The 19,023-nt window shown below is 50.5% G+C and overlaps 2 protein-coding genes across 8 annotated transcripts; one reads left to right on the top strand and one right to left on the bottom strand.

The window, feature by feature from the left end:
• Positions 1-5,041: 5,041 nt before the first annotated feature.
• Positions 5,042-18,931, bottom strand: GNGT2 (G protein subunit gamma transducin 2). 6 transcript variants are annotated; one of them, XM_081272661.1, is made up of 5 exons: positions 8,566-8,654; positions 8,248-8,330; positions 6,790-6,874; positions 5,744-5,849; positions 5,042-5,287 (listed from the first exon to the last, which is right to left on the bottom strand). In XM_081272661.1, exons 4-5 carry the CDS (start codon positions 5,825-5,827, stop codon positions 5,162-5,164), a joined length of 210 nt encoding a protein of 69 aa, XP_081128787.1. In that variant the 5' UTR covers positions 5,828-5,849; positions 6,790-6,874; positions 8,248-8,330; positions 8,566-8,654; the 3' UTR covers positions 5,042-5,161. The 6 variants fall into 6 exon arrangements, with proteins under 6 accessions (XP_081128787.1, XP_081128789.1, XP_081128788.1 ...); XM_081272663.1 differs by lacking the exons at positions 8,248-8,330; positions 8,566-8,654 and adding an exon at positions 18,601-18,931; XM_081272662.1 differs by lacking the exon at positions 8,248-8,330 and having other exon boundaries at positions 8,566-8,699.
• ABI3 (ABI family member 3) lies at positions 8,856-18,731 on the top strand. 2 transcript variants are annotated; one of them, XM_081272642.1, is made up of 8 exons: positions 8,856-9,012; positions 13,723-13,890; positions 14,905-15,081; positions 16,560-16,645; positions 16,857-16,952; positions 17,153-17,283; positions 17,775-17,906; positions 18,244-18,731. In XM_081272642.1, the coding sequence occupies exons 1-8, from the start codon at positions 8,896-8,898 to the stop codon at positions 18,405-18,407; spliced, it is 1,071 nt and encodes a 356-aa protein (XP_081128768.1). In that variant the 5' UTR covers positions 8,856-8,895; the 3' UTR covers positions 18,408-18,731. The 2 variants fall into 2 exon arrangements, with proteins under 2 accessions (XP_081128768.1, XP_081128769.1); XM_081272643.1 differs by having other exon boundaries at positions 8,881-9,012; positions 17,150-17,283.
• Positions 18,932-19,023: the final 92 nt, after the last annotated feature.

Raw genomic sequence — 19,023 nt, 5'->3', positions numbered from 1 at the left:
TTGTAACTCTACCTGCCCAATTCAGTTCCTGATCTGAGTGGCTGGATCATAATTCTTCCCATTTCTCTGGGAACTGCTGTTCTCTAAGTTGCCCTAGCACTCAGCAGAGAAAAGAATTGCTTCCTGTCTGACTCCTGGGAAGCAGTTAAGGTTCTGGTTAGGTGATCAAGGTCTTGGAGCATAACTGAAGGACAGAAGACAGGAGACCTGGGGAGAGCTATTGAGGCTGAATTCACTTTAAGGCAAGTCCACAGACTGAAAGTATTTATACTGTGGATGTTTCCCAGAAGAACCCAGCAGAGGAGGCTCTTCCTAACTCAGAGACCTGGTGACCACTGGGCTGGCTAGTTCTCATGAAACTAAACAGCTAGAGAAGCAGGAAAGGAGATTATTCATGGGAAGAAGAGTTTGGAATTGTCTTCATTATGGCCACCCTGGCTCTACCACTATCTATTGAGCCAGCAATGGTGACAGCCATGAGCCACTCTTACAGTATCAGACCTCAGCTCAACCAGCCAATTCCCTGGAAGGAACAGAAAATTGTCCTCATTGGAGTAGGCACTTATTCAAAAACTGGGTTTAACTGGGTGCAGTGGCCCACACCTGTAATCCCAGCAGCTTGGGTGGCTGAGGCAGGAGGATCATGAGTTCAAAGGCAGCCTCAGCAATTCAGCAAGGCCATAAGCAACTTAGTGAGACCCTGTCTCAAAAAAAAAAAAAAAAAAAAAAAAAAAAGGCCTGGGATGATGGGCTGGGGTTGTGGCTCAGTGGCAGAGCACTTGCCTGGCACTTGTGAGGCACTGGGTTTGGTCCTCAGCACCACATAAAAATAAATGAATAAGAAAAAAAAGGTATTATGTCCATCTACAGCTAAAAATATTTTTTTAATGGAGGGGGGCCGAGATATGGCTTAGTAGTTAAGTGCCCCTGAGTTCAATCCCTGGTACCAAAAAAAAAAAAAAAGAAAGAAAAGAAAATAAATTGGGTTTGCATTTTCTGTGCTATGTTCCTGCCAACACCAACATGTACAGATTTATGGAATGCCTTCTAATGGCCATGGCATCTTGGGCCATACTATGTTTAGCCAAAAAACTCTTCCCAGCAAAAGAAGCAAAGCACTAGATGTAGTGTGAGTCCTGGGGAAAAAAGTATGACATTAGTGAAGAAGCTGGGGAAGTATAAATAAAGTCTAGAGCTTAGTTAATAGCATTGGATCAGTGTTAATTTCTTAGTTTTAATGAAAGTGCCATGGTTATGTAAGAGGCTAACATCAGGGAAAACAGATGAAGGACATAGGGGAACTCTCCATGGTATCTCTGCAGCTCTTCTGTAAATCTAAAATTATTTCAAAATAAAATCACTGAAGAAAAAAAAAAGGAAGGAAAGGAAGAAAGAAAGTGGGTAATATTGAAAGCATTCACTAATCTTATCATGAGTCCAGCATCTGGAAGCAGGTGGCCTAGAGAGTGATAGGATGGCCTGGTAAAGACCCAGTGTGGCCGGGCATGGTGGTGCATGCCTATAATCCCAGCAGCTTGGGAGGCTGAGGCAGGAGGATTGGGGGTTCAAAGCCAGCCTCAGCAAAAACCAGAGCGCTAAGCAACTCATTGAGACCCTGTCTCTAAATAAAATACAAAATAGGGCTGGGGATATGGCTCAGTGGTCCAGTGCCCCTGAGTTCAATCCTTGGTACCTGTTGCCCCCCACAAAAAAGATCCAATGTGGTGCCACCAGCCCAGCTGGGAGACCCTGCTGTGCACAGGTGAGGTGCTGTCTGAAAATCTGCTGGATGTGTTCTGAATTGAGCCAGTGACAACACACAGTGCTTTCTTTCTTTCTTTCTTTCTTTCTTTTTTTTTTTTTTTCCCTAGTGCTGAGGACCAAACATAGGGCTTTGCTCACACTAGGCAAGCACTCTACCACTGAGCTACACTTCTGGCCCTAAACGGTGCTTTCCTTTCACACCTAAAATATTTAAGGATCTCTGGGATCAAGGTAGGGATGGATGTCTTGGATGACAACAATGGCCCCCTCTTGCTGGGCTTGATGGCACACGCCTTTAGTCCCAGCAAGTTCAAAGTCAGCAACTCAGCAAGACCTTAGGTAACTAAGCAAGACGCTGTTTCAAAATAAAAAGGGCTGGGATGTTGCTCAGTGGTTAAGTGCCCCCTGGATCCCGGAACCCCCCGCCCCCCGCCCCCCGCCCCTTCTAAAAAAAATGGCCCACTCTTAGAATGGTCAGTTCCATCCTCACCCTGCCGTGTGGGGTGTGGGCATGGCAGGAAGGAATGCTGCTGTCAGACACAGCATTGTAATTCCTTCAAATGGAGGCTGAGATCTCTACTTGGCATTTTGATGGCAAATAAACAAACAAATAAAAAAAAAAAAAAGACAGGAAAGGAGTCAGAGTGTTGGACTGATATCCTGTCTTGAGATTCAGGCTGTTACCATAACTCAGGGTGACCAGGAAAGGGATGCAGGAGCCAGAGATCATCTGGGCCACTCTGAGGGAAAGCAAGCTGAATAAACCACTTCTCTGTGCGGAGTCCCAGGAGGGCTCCAACCTCTCAGGAAGAAAGTTACAGTCACCTCTGGGACCAAGCACCCATTCGAGGAGGTTCTGCCTGAAGGAAGGAGAAGGGCCAGGCCAGGTAGGCAGAAAGACGCATAGCCACGTGGCCTATGACGACATGAGGCCGGCCCTATCTCTTTCTCCTTTCTTTTTTTTTTTTTTTTTTCAACCAAGAGATTTTATTGGGGGGATGCCAAAGGGGAAGAAAAGGAGAGGAAGAGAGCAGCCTCTTTCTCCTTTCTTAATGGAACCATATGGAGTATTTCCCTTTCCCATTTTCTGAGATAAGAATTATTGCAATAAATGTTGTTCTCAGTCCTCTTCCTTTCCTTCTCTTCAACTGGGTATATTGAGGCTGACTGAACTCACTCTGGGTTGCACAGTGGCGAGATGGAGCCAGGATGCTATCGTGAAGTGGAGATACAGGGTTCTGACCATGACCTCACCTAAACTTACCCTTACTCTGCCTTCAGGCTGTGGGGAAGGGAGGCTGAGACTGCAGCTGTACCTACGATCATGGTGTACATTTGGTTTGTTTTCAGACATTTGCTTTCAATCCTATCTAGTAAATTCTCCAAGCCAGGGGCTTGGATACCATCCTTGAAAACTCACCACTCGATAAGATATCGAGATCTGAAAACTTTATTTCCAACTCTTCAACCTACCACCCAACAACCTGCCACACGGCCACTGTCCTAATTCAGGCTTTCTCACCTCTCCCCAATGGAATGGTCACCTCCTTAATTGCCTCTCTGCCCCTCCCTCTTTCCCCTTTCTATCTATAGTGTCAAGAGCAAATCTCCTTCTGAGGCCACTAAGTCACTCCCAGCAGATAAGGCTGTTGAGATCAGCAAGTGAGACCCTCCCCTGGTTACCTCCAGCCCGACCTCTCTAGCAGCGTATCCTGAGAATCTGGGCCTCTCTCCTGATATTCCAACTCCAACCTGCTTGTTGTTTCCATTCAAACCACAATTATACTTTTTCTCCTAACGATGCCTGTGCTTATACTGCCCCTTCAGCCAAAGTGCCATCTGGCCACTCATTTACAACCCTCCACCCCCATCACTTCCTTCTGGAGGCCTCTCCTGCCCTCCCTGCCAGAATCTAATGCACTCATTCAGCTGGATTAGGTAGCTCTCCTGCGGGCTCTGGCCTATTCCATGCACAGGACATGCACATGATTCCCTGGGTGTCTGCTTGTCTGTAGTCCCTTCAGATAGTCAGTTTCACCCACCATGTGTCCCCAGCCCTTGGCATGATCCAGCCTCTTCTGATAGATGAAGCCTGTCCCTTGGTTGCTTAAATACTTTGCTCTGCTTCTTCTTGTCCTTCAAATGAAGAAGAAAGTTCTTGGTCAGAAGTGATGCTGCACATCTGTGATTCCAGCTGCTCACAGGTGGCTGAGACAGGAGGATCACAGGTTCAAAGCCAGCCTCAGCAACTTAGCAAGGCTATAAGCAACCTATTGAGACCCTGTCTCAAAATAAAAAATAAAAAGGTCTGGGGATGTGGCTCAGGAGTTTAAACACCCTTGAGTTCAATTCCTGGCACACACACACACACACACACACACACACACACAAAGTTCTTAACTGAGTTCTCAGGTAGGCCCTTCAAGACTTGACCCTGATCTCCCTCTCCAGCTTCGTTCTATAGTCCCTCCAGGGTCATCCATGCTGACCTTGTTCATTGCCCTGAGTGTCCATTTACTGTTGTTCCTGCACTGCTCTTGACTTTTCCCATTGTAGCATTTATTGATTTAATTGTAAATTGTTTCATGTCTTCTCCACCAAATTCCATGAAGATAGAACCATATTCGTCCTGCTTATACTTTTAACCCTAATGCTCAGCACATAAGACCCTCAGCAATTTTAAATAAATCACGAAATCATAACTTTACAAACTCTTTGTCGGCTGGGCACAGTGGTACACGCCTGTAATCTGGGCAACTTGGGAGTCTGAAGCAGGAGGATCTCAAGTTCCAGGCCAGCCTCAACAATTACGGAGACTCAGCAACTTAGCAAGACCCTGTCTCAAAATGAAAAATAAAAAGGGCTGGGATGTGGCTGAGTGATAAAGCATCCCTGGGTTCAATCCCTAGTGCCAAAAATAAAAAGAGAAAAAAAAAAACAAAAAACAAACTTTGTGTCATCAGGCCATTGGGGGGGGGGTGGTCTAAATGACTAGAAAGAGGATCACAGGACAGGCAGGACATGAGATGTGGGAAAGGACCACCCAACCCCAGCTCCCAACCCAAACCATGTGGAAAAGCTTTTTCCCTAAAAGAGGGGGAAGGGAAAGCATGGAGGGGTTTGGGGAGTAGCTAATGCTTCCCAGGACTGTCCTCCGGGGCCTCAGGGTACTTCCTCAGGCAAAGCTCAGGGTGTTTTGAAAGTGGGGTCTTCAGTGACCCAGCAGGAGGACAGGGAGGAAGGTGGGGCCAGGGAATAGATTCACAACGCGTTCATTCAAGTATCTTTACTGATTCCGTGACAAGAGAAGGTGAACAATCACTAGTTTTCTGGGTTCCCAGAACACTTGGTCCTGGCTGAGGAGGGACAGACACGCAAGGGGAGGTGCCCAGAGCCATCAGCTTATCGCGCAGGAGCCTTTCTCCCTGAAGGGATTCTTGTCTTCAGGGACGCCTTTGAGAAGAGGGTCGTTCCCTGCCTGGGCCTCCACATAATCCTTGATATCCTTTCCTGACTTGGAAATCTGTGAGGACACAAAATATGATCATACCCCGTGTTTATTTCTCAGGATCCATGACTTGGTCAGTCCCAGGGATACAGGCTTCTGGGCCAGGTAGGGATGGAGGCCCAAAAGGAGAAAGGTGAAAGGGCCAGGTAGGTAGGAGGCCTTGACCTGGCCCTCAAACCCTGACCCGACCTTCTGGGATGCTTGGCCAGGCCCAGCTTGGAGACAGACCTGGACACACACAGGGCTCCATGGTCATCTCTCCTGTGCCCTGGGGACTGTGGCACCTTTCCCACGGATCAAATCCAGCCTCCTTTCACATCCTACCCCAGCCCAGAGGCACTTCCTGGTTCCTCTGCTACCCAGGAAAGACCCCACTATCCCCTTATCGTCACTTCCTCCTTCATATCACAGATCCATCCAGAACAGGAAGTAACAGAGAAAAGGAGAGGAGGGAGGGAAGAGGAGGCTTACCGGAACTCTTGTGTTCTTCACTTCTTTCTTTAGCTGTTCCACTTCCATCTTCAGTAACTCCTTTTCACTGAGATCTTGCGCCATTTTGCCCTAAAGAGACCTGGCCCTGGAAAGGGTTCAGCAATCAAGATTATGGATCCCATCAGCTCTTCCAACTCCCTCTGTACCTCAACTTTTATCCTCTCCCCTGCAGCATCCCTCAGGTCAGGTCATTGTTAGATATGTCTTCACTCCATCCCTCCACCCACTGTCCCATCCTGAGTGTAGGGTCAGGAGGAGAAGAAGCCCTCAGTCTGATAGGGGAGGCACAATCTTTGCTTTTGCATAAGGACCTGTCTAAGAAGGAAACAGAGAAGGAAGAAAAAATGAGTTTCTTTCAGCAAGGAAGATTTGGGAAGCATATCCACTGTTCCACAAAATGATTCAGGTGAATATTTTTGTTGTCTCCAGTCCTGGCAGGGGACAGTACAGCCTAGTGTTAGGAGCAGGGGCCCAGCTCTGCTGCTTCCTCACTGCATGCCTAAGGCAAGACGTTCAATCTCCCTGAATCTTAGTTTCCCCATCTGTGAAATAGGTATTATAATAATAGTACCTACCTCACAGGATTGTTGTGAGAAGTAGAAAAATAATGCATATGGCAGGGCACAGTGGCACACGCCTTGAATCCCAGTGACTTGGGAAACTGAGGCAGGAGGATCACAAGTTTGTGTCTAGCCCTGGCAATTTAGGGTGACCCTGTCTCACAAAAATAAAAAAATAAAATAAAAAGGGCTGGGATCAGGGTATACCATCCCTGGAGATTCAGTCTCAAGGAAGAAAAAAAAAAGGAGGAGGAAGAGGAGGAGAAGGAGAAGGAACTAATGCATATGAAATATTTAATACACTAGCTGGCACACAATGAACATAACACATTTCTCCTTATTATCATCACTGATAACAATGTCATTATTATCATCACTGCAGGGTAATCTAAAAGACCTGCCTGGTGCCTAACCTCGATCATAGTAAGTCTAGATCCCCGCCCAGTAATACCTCAACCCCCTCACCTGCCGAGAAGAGCACTCCAAGTCACTTCTCCAAGACCCAGGCAAGATGGTGTTTGAGCCTCCTAGCTCTTCATCAGCTGAAAATCTTTGGATAAAGCAGATGGTCTGGAAACCCAAATCTCTGATGCCTAAGCTGATCATAGGCTCAGGTTCTAAGCCCATCCACCGCCTGAGCCTCCAAGACTGCTACACCAGCGCAGAGAGGCTGACATTCTGCCCATAGAGTAGGGAACAGAAGCCACCTTCAGTGTGTGCCTCTGGGCTTTGTCCTTGGCACTCTGCATCAGCCCCACCCCTCTAGTGACCCTCAGCCTTCTCCTTCCCCAGCTCCCTGCCCCCAGCCCTAGCTGCCCCTGCCTGACGTCCCCCACCTCTGAGCTGCTTCCAGGCTCTTCTTGCCCAGGGGCCAAGACCCAGACCAGCTCCTGACTCCCCTCATCTGGAAGCCATTGTGTCCTCCTTTGACTCCCAACAATTTCACCTTGCAGGGGCTCCTGGCTCACTCTTCATTCATTCATTCCATAAAAAAATTCTCGTGTACAATACAGTGCCGCTTAGGCCTAGGGGCGACGGCCACCCTAGTGCCCATGTCCTTGCTTCCTGGCCTGAGCCCTAGGTGTGAGTCTCCCTTATCTACTGTAGTCCTTGATAAGGGGCCCACATCCTGGTCTTTCTCCTGGTATCCTCCCAGCACATGCCGCTGGTTGACACCTGTCAAATGCAAGAGACTCTCTCAAGGAGAAGGTGTTAAGGAACCAATGCATTCTCCTCTTGTTCTCTGCCTTGGGGCTGACAGACTAGGGGTGAGAGGGGCAGGTCCATGCCCACTCCAAGACCCACATAAAGTTGTGAACCCTAAGAATTTTTTTTTGGCGGGGTACTAGGAATTGAACCAAGGGACTCTGCATCAGCCCCACCCCTCTAGTGACCTTTACCACTGAACTACATCCCCGGCAGGATCTCATTATGTTGCTTAGGGCCTTGCTAAGTTGCTGAGGCTGGCTTTGAACTTGCAATTCTCCTGCCTTAGCCCCCTGAATCACTGGAATTACAGGCGTGTGCCACCACGCCCCACCAAACACTGAGAATTAGACAGAATCCCAGAATTCACCTTCTCCCCTCTTGTTTACTTTTTTGTGGTGTTGGGGATCAAACCCAGGGCTTCACATGTGCTAGGCGAACACACTACCACTCAGCTACATCCCCAGCCGTCAGCTCCCCTGTGAAGACATGACCTGGATGGAGCCCGTGGCTCTAGAGGGAGGCTCCATGCTCTGTCCATCACTACTGCCCCAAACCCACAAGTTAACCTGGAACTTTAACTTCATGTTGTCTCAAATCGAAATCCTTCCTGTTGTCTGATTTCTGAGTCCCTCACACCAGGTGTCACACTCAGTCAGTTTCGTCTTGTTCAACCTCCATCAGACACAGAGTCTCTATAGCAAAACTTTATCTCACCTGACCCTTCGCAGGCTTGGTAACACTTCTCCAGGAACTTCTGGCTGTGTCTTCCTAGTGTCTAACCCTGATTTCTCTTGCTGCTGCATGGGTTGTTATTCATTGTCACTGTCCACAGTCCCCACCCCCCCAGTATGACTGATCTCCATATCGTATCCACCCTCCACTCCCCTGTCCTTTGGTGACTCATCCCAGGGCTTCCCAAGGAAGCCCCCACCCTCTGCCCTTTCCTCCCCTCTTCCATGAGTGGAAAATCCACACCCCCATAGCAGACCAGCCCCCTTCCTCCTCAGTCTCCCATCCCATCCCCCCACCGACCAGTTTCCTCTCCAGGACCAGGGAGCAATCACAGCCTCCTGGACCTTGGCTTCCTCTTCTGGGTGGGATTGGGGGCTGGGCCCCCAAACAGGCCCCCCTGGCTTCCCCCTTCCTCTGGGCTGGGGACAGAGAGGCACAGGCTCAGGGAGCAGGGACTGACTTCCTCTTGTCCCGGAATGAGCTTGCCTGCCCTTTGCGAGCAGGTTTGGGTCTCTCACGCAGAGGAAACCAAAAGCAGTAAGAGGGAGGGCAGACAGAGCGACCAATCAAGGGCAGGGTGAGGCTCAAAACCAGCGGGCTCCCTGGGGAGCCCCACCGAGGCTGGGGGCGATGTCGGAGCTGCAGCAGCTACAAGAGTTTGAGATCCCCACGGGCCGGGAGGCTCTGAGAGGCAACCACAATGCCTTGCTGCGGGTGGCTGACTACTGCGAGGACAACTATGTGCAGGTAGGTGGAGTGGGCGCAGGCCAGGACGCCGGGGCCCTCAGGGCCCTTGCAGCCCAGCTTCAGGGGCCGTGGCAGCCATCTGACAGGTGCTTGTTCTGGGCCTTGACTTCCACTCCAGGCTTTGGCCTCAGCCCAGGCCCCAAAGCTCAGCTACTCAAGTGACAACTGGGCCCCTTCTCCTGGGAGAGCCTCAGAGGTCTGGGACATCCTGTTCTTGGGCCAGACCCCAGACTCATGTCTCTCAGAACCCCTGCTCCAGAGGCCCAAAGACCCTGTCCTTCTGGTACATTCCATTTCAGTCTGGCTCTAGATGAGATGTCAGAAGACCTCCCCGGAAGCTGTAGTGAACTTAACACAGACTAAGGAAGGGGATTTGTTCCTTGATATTTGAGAGTGGAGAAAAGTCAGAGCAGGCTCACCTAAAGAGAAGGGGGCTGATGAAGACGAAGGGGGTTACGACATGGCTGCTGGGAGCAGGTCCCAGGCAAGGTGAGGAGAGTGGCATTGTAGAAATGTCTTTTTTAAATTGCGCGGTTGTCTCAGGACAGACAAAGTAGATTCCGGGGTCTTGAAGAGGGGCAGAGGAACCGAATGACTGAACACTTCTGTGTTTTCATTTACCCTCACAACTGCCTCGGGAGAAAAGTATTAAAATTCCTATTTTTACGAATCTGAAAACAGCAGCTTGGGGAGGTGAGGTGACTTGCCCAAGGTCACCCAGCTCTGAAACTGCTGAGCGGAGCATCAGCCCTGGCCTCCCTGACTTTCCATGCCAATATCTTTCCTCTCCACCCTTCTGCCTCCCTGTCATGTCCTCTGATTAATTTCATGGCTTTTTTTTTTTTTTTTTTTTTTTGTGTGTGTGTGTGTGTGTGGTTATTGTTGTTGTACAGGGAATTGAAGCCAGGGGTGCTTAATCACTGAGCCCTATCCCCAGCTCTATTTTGTATTTTATTTAGAGACAGGGTCTCACTGAGTTGCTTAGGGCCTTGCTAAATTGCTGAGGTTGGCTTTGAACTCATGATCCTCCTGCCTCCACCTCCCCAGCCACTGGGATTACAGGTGGCTTTTCTCTGTTACTTTAAGACTGAATGGCTATGCCTGTTACCTCTTGGGCAAAACTTTTCTAGAGAATTGCCCCAGGGCCTCCTGGCATAATAAGAGAGTTGGGGGTGAGGACGGAGCAAACCTGAGCTGAAAATACTCTAAGACAAGTCTGTGTAGGTGCCGACTGATCAGCCTGTAGATGAGATGGAACATGGATCGATAAACAGCTCTGTTCTCCTGGCATTAAAACTATGCTCGTATGGACAAGGATAAAAACACTCCTTTCCATTTTCTTCAATAACTTCTACACATGTAAAGTTCTTCCAGATTGGTTCTTTCTTGTTTGCACATACAGGACACACTCAGGATTTGAGGTCACAAAGACCTGATTCCAATTTCTACCTCTGCCACCTGCCAATCACAGGACCTGGGGCAAATTCCCCCTCAGAGTCTTATACCTTGACTTTTTAACTGTATTAGAGCATTTAGCTCAGTGCCCACTGCTTAAGAAGGGCAGGAAAAATAGCAGTTATTCTCATCACTGTTAGTATTGTCCTTTAGAAGGATGAAAGGTACACATGAATAAAAAAAACTCCATTCTATTGAGATGACACAGCCCTTGCAAAATCACTTCAGCCGGGCACGGTGGCACATGCCTATAATCCCAGTGATTTAGGAGGCTGAGGCAGGAGGATTGTAAATTCAAAGCTAGCCTCATCAATTAAGTGAAGCCCTAAGCAATTTAGCGAGAACCTGTCTCAAAATTTAAAAAAATAAATAAAATAAAAATAAAAAGGGCTGGGGATGTGGCTCCGTGGTTAAGTGCCTCTGGGTTCAGTCCCTGGTACAAAAACAAAATAAAAACCACTCCAGATACTGGGAGCCCTGGCCCCTCAGAATCCCTGGACTCTTGCTTTCTTCATGCAGAGCACTAACTACTAAAGATGCAACCAGTTACCTTTTCTGGCCTCATTCCTGGCCCTTTCTTTTCCACCTCAACCTCTCTCTTCCTACCCCAACCATGGTGACAGGAAATTCATGGGAAATGGGAGAAAGCTGACTGGGGTCAACTGCAGAGTTCTCAGTCAGGGTTGATTGACTTTACAGACAGAGTAATTTGCATGGTGAACAAGCTGGCGGCCCTGATGATGGGTTCCAGACCCTTGTTCCTCCAGCCCTAACTTTGGACTAAGACCAGAGCTGGGGGGTCAGAAAGTGTCCAGGCTTAAGGCAAGCAGAGCTGGGCTCACACACTTTTCCTGTTTGGGCTGACAGTTTCACATGCCAGTCTGGGGAGGGAACTGTCCAGAAGAAGAGTTAAGAAATTTGGGTGGAGACCCAGGAGTAGTTAGTTTCATTCTGGGCTTGTTTCCTCACTTACTGAGGGAAGATCTTGAGCTTGAACAAGACCTTGAACAAGTCCTTTCTGGTTTAACATCCTGAATTGATTTCTTTGCCTATTCAAAGTCTTTTGGTGACATGCTGATGAGATGTAAATTTAGTTACATATGTGGATTAGATGTAAATTGGCATGCAAAGGAGCATTATTTTCCTGCTGTTGGAGCAGAAAGGCAGGGAGGAGAGGACCAGAATGAGGGCTTCCCAGAAGGTTCTGGGAGTCAGCCAGGTTTCTCTCAGGACTCTGAAAATGTCTAGGTCTGTTCCCCACTAACAGGTCCTGAGCAGCATCTGAGAGCTGAAGCAAGGAGACCCCAAGGGTGGCCTTTCCTGTCAGTGCAGGGCCCTGCCCCCCGGGGAAGGTACAGGGTAGAGTCAACAAGCTCAGGACCCCATGGGAGATGCCAAAGCTGCCAGGGGAAGCAAAAGACCAGAGAAGTTTTGCCCCAGCCTGCCACGGCCTGATCTGGGACTGACAAAAGATGTCTTTTGTGTTCAGCCACCTTCTGCTCATCCCTCCTCTACTGTGTTTAGCCACCTTCTGCTCATAACCTTCAACAGTGCCCCACACCGTGTCTGACAGGTGGCCAGCAAGCGTTTGGGCTCCTACAAATGCATATTTATTAAGTATCTGTTGCGAGGCGTGATGGCAAACGCCTATAATCCCTGCAGCTTGGGAGGCTGAGGCAGGAGGATCATGAGTTCAAAGCCAGCCTCAGTGGCTTAGTGAGGCCTTAAGCAACTTAGCAAGACCCTGTCTCTATATAAAATATAAAAAAGGCTGTGGATGTGGCTCAGTGGTTAATTGCCCCTGAATTCAATCCCTGGTACAAAAATAAATAAATAATAAAAACACCACACATATTAAATATCTCCTGTGTGTTGGGCCTTCTTCCAGACCCAGACAAACTCCCTACACTCATAGCACTTACATTTCGGGGAGAGGAATAGATAATATAGTGGTAAATAAACAAATTATATTTATTTATTTATTTGGGGGGTACCCACATTGAACTCAGGGGCATTCAACCACTGAGCCACATCCCCAGTTCTATTTTGTATTTTATTTAGAGACAGGGTCTCACTGAGTTGCTAAGCACCTTGCTTTTGCTGAGGCTGGTTTTGAACTCTCAATCCCCCTGCCTCAGCCTCCCAAGCTGCTGGGATTACAGGCGTGCACCACCACACCCCATAACAAAATAATATCTGATAGTACTGAATGCTGTGAAGAACAGGGAAAATGTGATAGTCAACAGAGGGAAAGTGTCTCTGAGGTGAAACCAATTAATGAGGATTCTAAGGAGTACAGAAAATGCAATGGCCCTGAGGTAGAAATGATCTAGCTTGTCCAGGAAAAGAACCCCGGTGGCCAGTTCCTGGAGCTAGATTCAAGGGAGTAAGTGAGAAGGGGAGTGGTAGAGGAGAGGATGAAGAAAAAGGCAGGAGCCAGACCTGCTGTCTACAGGTCTTGGTCAGAAGTTTGGATTTTATTCTCAGCATATTAGGAAGCTATTAGAGGAATGAATGAATGAGGTCACTCCATTCTGGGTTACAGTTTTCTTACTTGAGTTCCCAAGCACCAAACCATAGACTGGGGCTCAACAAGGAGCATAGAGCCACCTTAGGAAGATTCAGGTACAGATTCCTTGGTCTTGCTCTTAGACAATTTCAGTTTAAAGGTCAGGGGGTGGAGAATGAGGTTGGTTGGCTTTTTTTTTTTTTTTTTTTTTTTGTACAAGGGATTGAACCCAGGGGAGTTAACCACTGAGCCACATCCCAGCCCTTGTTTATTTATTTATTTATTTAAGACAGGGTCTCACTAAGTTGCTTGGGGCTTTACTAAATTGCTGAGGCTGACCTCAAATCTTCCTGTGATTGCCTTTTAAATTTAAGGATATCTCCTCCAGCCAGTATGGATTCCTTTTCTTTTCTACTATTCACCTCCCAACCTCCGAGGGACATTTATCGCTGAAGTCCTCAGGGAGGCAGCAGGGTCATCTCAGCTCCATCCCCAGCTTGATTACTGGAGAAAGGCTATCTTTCTCTGCCCCCATACCCATTCCACAAGGCGGCAGACTTTCTTTCCTGACATGCCCCAAGTCCCTCTTCCTATATCATTCTTCCAGAAGCCACCTCAACATCTAAGAGTTGCCACTTTCTCCCAATTCTGCTCCTGTCTTCTCTATATCACCTCCCACTCCATCCCACCCAACCAAACACCCAATGGAATGTGCTGGACTCAGGCCAGGACTGTCTGTTTTTCAGGCCACAGACAAGCGGAAAGCACTAGAGGAGACCATGGCCTTCACCACCCAGGCACTGGCCAGTGTGGCCTACCAGGTGGGCAACCTGGCTGGGCACACTCTGCGTATGCTGGACCTGCAGGGAGTTGCCCTGCGGCAGGTGGAAGCCCGCGTGAGCACCCTGGGCCAGGTAAGTGTGCGGAACATTTCGGATCAGCCCCCAGCTCTCCAGCCCCACTCAGACATTTTCTGCAGCAAAAGTTCCTTCCTGCCTTCCTTCATGTCCCAATGCCCAATTTGACTGCAGAAGGTTGGCACTTTCTAAGCTTTGGGAGGCTCCTTATCTCTAGCTAGGTCACAGTGGTGGGCTTTGCTGAATTCCCTGAAGGCAAAGCATTTTCTTTCTCTGGATGCTACCCTTGACATCAGAAAACAATGCCTGCCAATCACAGTACAGGCGAGACACAAATGGACACGGTTTGTATCTAAATACAAGCAGTAACTTAATAAATGTCCTAGACTCAAGCGCTTGCTTGGCAAAGGTCATCTTTAGCCCTGGAGGCACTGCCACCAGTGTCAAGCCCCGTGCCTTTCCAGCATGTACACCCTCCTCCTTCCTCCCCGGGACCTTGAGCAAGGGCACTGTCCCAAACAGCTTGTGCACAAATCCAGTCGTACCTTGGACCTGGCCTTGCATCCCTCTCATGGTCAGTGCATGGGGTACGTCTTCTTCTCTCAGCCTGGCAGACCACAGTTCCCACCCTCTCAGAGATGTAGGCTTCTCTATGGAAGATTCTAAGGGGAAGTTAATTCACTTATTTGTCCCCAAAGAGGAAAGCCTATCCAGCCACGATTCTCTGCCAATTCCACATTATCTCCCTGTGCTCCAAGGCCAGCCCTGTCCTTCAGTCCCTTCCCAGCATCCCCAGGGATGTTGTTTCTCTCTTCCTCCCTTCCTGCTCAGCTAATAATAACCCTCATTCTCTTCCACCAGGAAGTTGCTCCAAAGTGACTCCATCCTCCCGGGCTACTCTTTTCCCAATTACTGTGTGGCCTTGGGCACAAAACTCACTCTTCCTCCGGGCCTCAGTGCCTCTCGGGATTCCCTACTCCCACCCCAATGTCTCTAGCTTCTTCCTCCCTTAAAGTGAAGGATGCTGGACACAGACTGCCCCCCCCAGTCACCTCAAACCCTGTCATGCAGATGGTGAACATGCATATGGAGAAGGTGGCCCGAAGGGAGATCGGCACCTTAGCCACTGTCCAGAGGCTGTCCCCTGGCCAGAAAGTCATCGCTCCCGAGAGCCTACCCCCCCTCACGCCCTACTGCAGGAGACCTCTCAACTTTGGCTGCCTGGATGACATTGGCCATGGAATCAAGGTAGAAAAGGAGCCCCCCTTCCCACAACCTGCCCTGTCCTGACTCAAGGCTCCTTTCTCTCTAGGACCCCAGTTCTTGTCCATGTTCTTGGTTTACCCTGCAATCGCTCTTTCCCCACTCCCTGCAGCCACACCCTGAGTCCTCTCCTCTTCCCCAAATCTTGTAATTCTCCCTTGACCCTCTCCTCCCTAACTGACCTTTACCCTGTACTCAGATGATCTGCTGAGAGATCCTGATCACCTCCCTCCACACTTGGTGCTGGGTGTGTGTGTGTGAAGGGGAAGAGGGGGAAGGGAGAGTGTCAGAGTGTGCATGAGAACAGCTCCCCAACCACATGAGAACAGCGACTTCCTCTGTCTGGGGGTTTGAGGTTACTGAACTGAGCAGTCACCCCAGAGCTGCTGGTGGTGGGAAGGAGCAGGATGCAGCCACATAGCAGGAACATGGTGAAGAGAGGGGTGCTTTCCTTTCAGCTTATCTCTTTCTGAAAGGTAGGAGAACACACACACACACACACACTCACACACCTTTTGTCAATTCCTGTCTCCACACTTCATCACTCCAGACTAGATTACAAGCTCTTCTGTGTCTAAATGACCCCCACAACATCCCTAATATATAGCTCTCCCAAAAGGGGAATCCGTCACCAGTTCTCTGCACCAATAAGTTCTTTCTGTTGTCTAAATTTCTCTCGCCCCACCCCACTCTTTTTTGGTGGTGCCAGGGATCAAACCCAGGGCCTTCTTGCACATACTAAACATGTGCTTTAACACTGAGTTACAGCCCAGCCCCTCCACTTATTCTTTATTCTTCAATTCAAGTTCCCTTTGTCTTATTCCTAGTGAAGAACAGCAAACAGAGAACCTAGTTCCTCATGTGCTCACTCTTTGACAAAATTCCAATTACAACAGTGCCCTCTTGTAATGGTTCACACCCTGACATTTGCACACTACCTTCTAAGTGTCCTGGGTCCTGCTCCTCTGTCTTGAACTCTGAGAAATCACTTCCATAGTTCTATGAAAATGACAAGTGAGACCCTTCTGAGAATGCCCTGTCCACTTCTCAGCTTATGTTGGGGTTGAGATCTAATCAAAGTTAAAAACCACCTAGGCACCCCAGCTCCCTCGGTTCTGGGATGGTTTGGGGGAAGGGTGAAGCTGAGGGGCCAACTCAGTCACTGTGGCTATGCAGAGGAAGTGGCCCTCCGACGTCTATGCTCTGCCTTTCAGTCAGAAACTCCAACTCGGTCGGTCAGTAGGGCCTGTGGCAGACTTAAGGCCCTGGGGACCGGGCAATGACAGGAGGCAAGTGGAGATGTGGGTAGGGCAGGAGAGGAGCTGGGAAGTGGAAGAGGGAACTTGCAGAGGCCCCGCTCTCCCTCCTACTTCTCGTCCGCCCCTCCACCCCCCTCCTCCGAGAGGAGGACGGGGATTACCGCCCCACACCCCAGATGCCAGCCCTACCCGCCTTCCTGGCAGGACCTGAGCACGCAGCTGTCACGGACTGGGACCCTGTCTCGAAAGAGCATCAAGGCGCCTGCAACACCTGCCTCCACCACGCTGGGGTGAGGCTCCTACCGCTTCCTAACCAGCCCAGGGCTGCAGCGCGCGGTCCCGAAACCATTCCCCCGCCCCCGCCGGTACCTGGCGCCCCGCTGCTCTCGGTGCTGTGCTTGACGCCCTGCGTCCAATCACCCCTCCGCCAGTCGCCCCCTCCTCCTAGAACCGAGCCCTGCCGGCCAAGAACTGTTCCCCCTTATGCTACCCCCTCCCCAGGAGACCACCCCGGATCCCGGAGCCCGTGCAGCTCCCAGTAGTGCCTGACGGCAAACTCTCGGCCGCCTCCTCCGCCTCTTCCCTGACCTCCGCCGGGTGAGCCCCACAATCGAGCCCGAGAGGGTGGTGGGTGGGCTGTGGATATAAGGTCCCAGGCCCGTCATCACCGTGACCATGAGTTTGGGGGGATCACAGAGGCAAAGTTAGGAGGCTGGGTTTCGGATGGGAGGAGCGGGGCCTATTGGGGTCCGTCTTACAGAAAGTGTCCCAACCCGGCTTTCTCTGGGCTTCAGCAGCGCCGAAGGTGTCGGTGGGGTCCCTCAGTCCAAGGGACAGGCTCCCCCAACTCCACCTCCTCCACCCGCCGCCGCCGCCGAGATGTTTCTGCCGCCCCCTCCACTCGAGGAGCTGACCCCGCCCCCACCAGGTAAGGAGCCCCGCCCTTCCCGGTGTCGCTGTCGCGAGGTCTCTGTCACACCTCGGCACCCGGTAGCTTTTGGCTCTAACCCTACCAGCCTCTGTGAGCGCTGCGTGGCTGTTACACCGACCCGAGCGAAAGGCGGCAGAGCGAGTGAACTAAGAACTGGCACCTACTTAACACCAGGCCCCAGGTTCAAAGTTTCTCTCCCATCTTCTCATTTCAACTTAACCCGAGAGAATCTTCACACTCTTACTTAACAGGCGAAAAAGCTGTGACTCCGATGTAGGGAGATCTTAGTGCCACCCAGTTAAATGGCAAAGTCTTACTACTCTAAACTGCTCGATCTTTCAGCGTGTTCCGAGCACCGTCTGCATGCTATAGAAATTATGGGAGGATGGGTGGGCCCTGGAGGGAAACAGCATGAAATGGATAGATCTTGGGCCTCCTCTGGAGCAGCGGCTTCCGGAGGCAGCCCTTGCTTTCCCTCCCTGCCGCAGAGCTGCCCCTGACCCTGGACCTGCCCCCTCCTCCGCCCCTGGAAGTAGAGGACCTGGGGCTGCCACCTCCACCCCCGCCAGGCTTTGGACCGGATGAACCCAGCTGGGTCCCTGAAACATACTTGGAAAAAGGTACCTGAGTCCTAGAACGGAGGGGCACCAGATCCTGCCGCCCTCTTTTGCCCTGACCCACATTCTCCCACCCCAAAGGCATTCTCCCCTCCCTCTGCAAAGGTGTGAACTTGTTATCCGCCTCCCCCCCCCCCGTGATGTGATTGGATAGGAAGCAGCTGGTCTAGTATTGAATATTAACTAAGCTGGGGAGGGGCCTGAAAGCTCCGAAGGCACTCCTACTCCCCGCAGCCTTCTCCCCCAGGTGCTCCCCTAGAGTCCAGTGTTTGGCCCCTCCATCTCTACGCAAGAGCGGGCAGGAGGCACAACTCATGCACCCTTTCCTCCTGCCCTGCAGTGGTGACACTGTACCCATACACCCGCCAGAAGGACAACGAGCTCTCCTTCTCTGAGGGCACGGTCATCTGCGTCACCCGCCGCTACTCCGATGGCTGGTGCGAGGGCGTCTGCTCGGAGGGGACTGGATTCTTCCCAGGGAATTATGTGGAGCCCAGCAGCTGACAGCTCAGGGATCTCCCTGTACCCACCCAAGCTCTGCAGGGAGCAGGTGTCTTGAGCCCCAGAACAAAGCCTGCTCCAGTCAAGGCTGGACTAGGCCTGGCCACCTCTTAGTCTGTGAGCTGTGTTGTTTCTTTCCCCTTATTGTCGCCGGGAAGAGGTCCTAGGGACAGACAGAAGATACCCAGAGACTTACTGCAAGTGAAAAAGAACTGGAAGTCAAAGAATTTGGTGATGTTGTCCACAGAGGACCCCCTAATCCATGCAGAGTGGGGTCTCCAGCTCCAAGTACCAACTTTGAATAAAACTGATGACCTGATGACTGCCCTGCAGGGCTAGAGGACCAGAGGGGAGGGATTGAAAGGCACTCATTCTTGCTATAGCCCTGCAGAATGCCCCAGTAGCAGTGCCTTTCCACCTCCTCAGTCCTCATTAGTGTTCCTTCCACCAGTCCACCAAGTCTTTGGCAGTGAGTGGGTCTTGTGCCTCCCTCCGTGTGTGTGTGTGTGTGTGTGTGTGTGTGTGCGCGCGCGCGCGTGCGCACGCGCGTGCTCAGACTTGATTCCTCTATTTGAATAGCGGGGACAACCTCCCTCACTTAAGAGAGGCTGAGAGCAAA

Source organism: Spermophilus citellus (assembly GCF_964194105.1).
Source record: "Spermophilus citellus genome assembly, chromosome: 17".
Lineage (NCBI taxonomy): Eukaryota > Metazoa > Chordata > Mammalia > Rodentia > Sciuridae > Spermophilus > Spermophilus citellus.
This window is presented reverse-complemented; position numbering and strand designations above follow the sequence as displayed.

What these genes read in the sequence shown, in the direction of transcription:
- ABI3 (XM_081272643.1), top strand. Translation starts at nt 8,896, where the DNA reads ATGTCGGAGCTGCAGCAGCTACAAGAGTTTGAGATCCCCACGGGCCGG. An exon ending in GCGAGGACAACTATGTGCAG is followed by an intron (nt 9,013 to 13,722) that starts GTAGGTGGAGTG and finishes TCTGTTTTTCAG; the next exon opens with GCCACAGACAAGCGGAAAGC. An exon ending in CCTGCCTCCACCACGCTGGG is followed by an intron (nt 16,646 to 16,856) that starts GTGAGGCTCCTA and finishes CCCCCTCCCCAG; the next exon opens with GAGACCACCCCGGATCCCGG.
- GNGT2 (XM_081272663.1), bottom strand. Translation starts at nt 5,827, where the DNA reads ATGGCGCAAGATCTCAGTGAAAAGGAGTTACTGAAGATGGAAGTGGAA. An exon ending in TGAAGAACACAAGAGTTCCG is followed by an intron (nt 5,288 to 5,743) that starts GTAAGCCTCCTC and finishes GTGTCCTCACAG; the next exon opens with ATTTCCAAGTCAGGAAAGGA.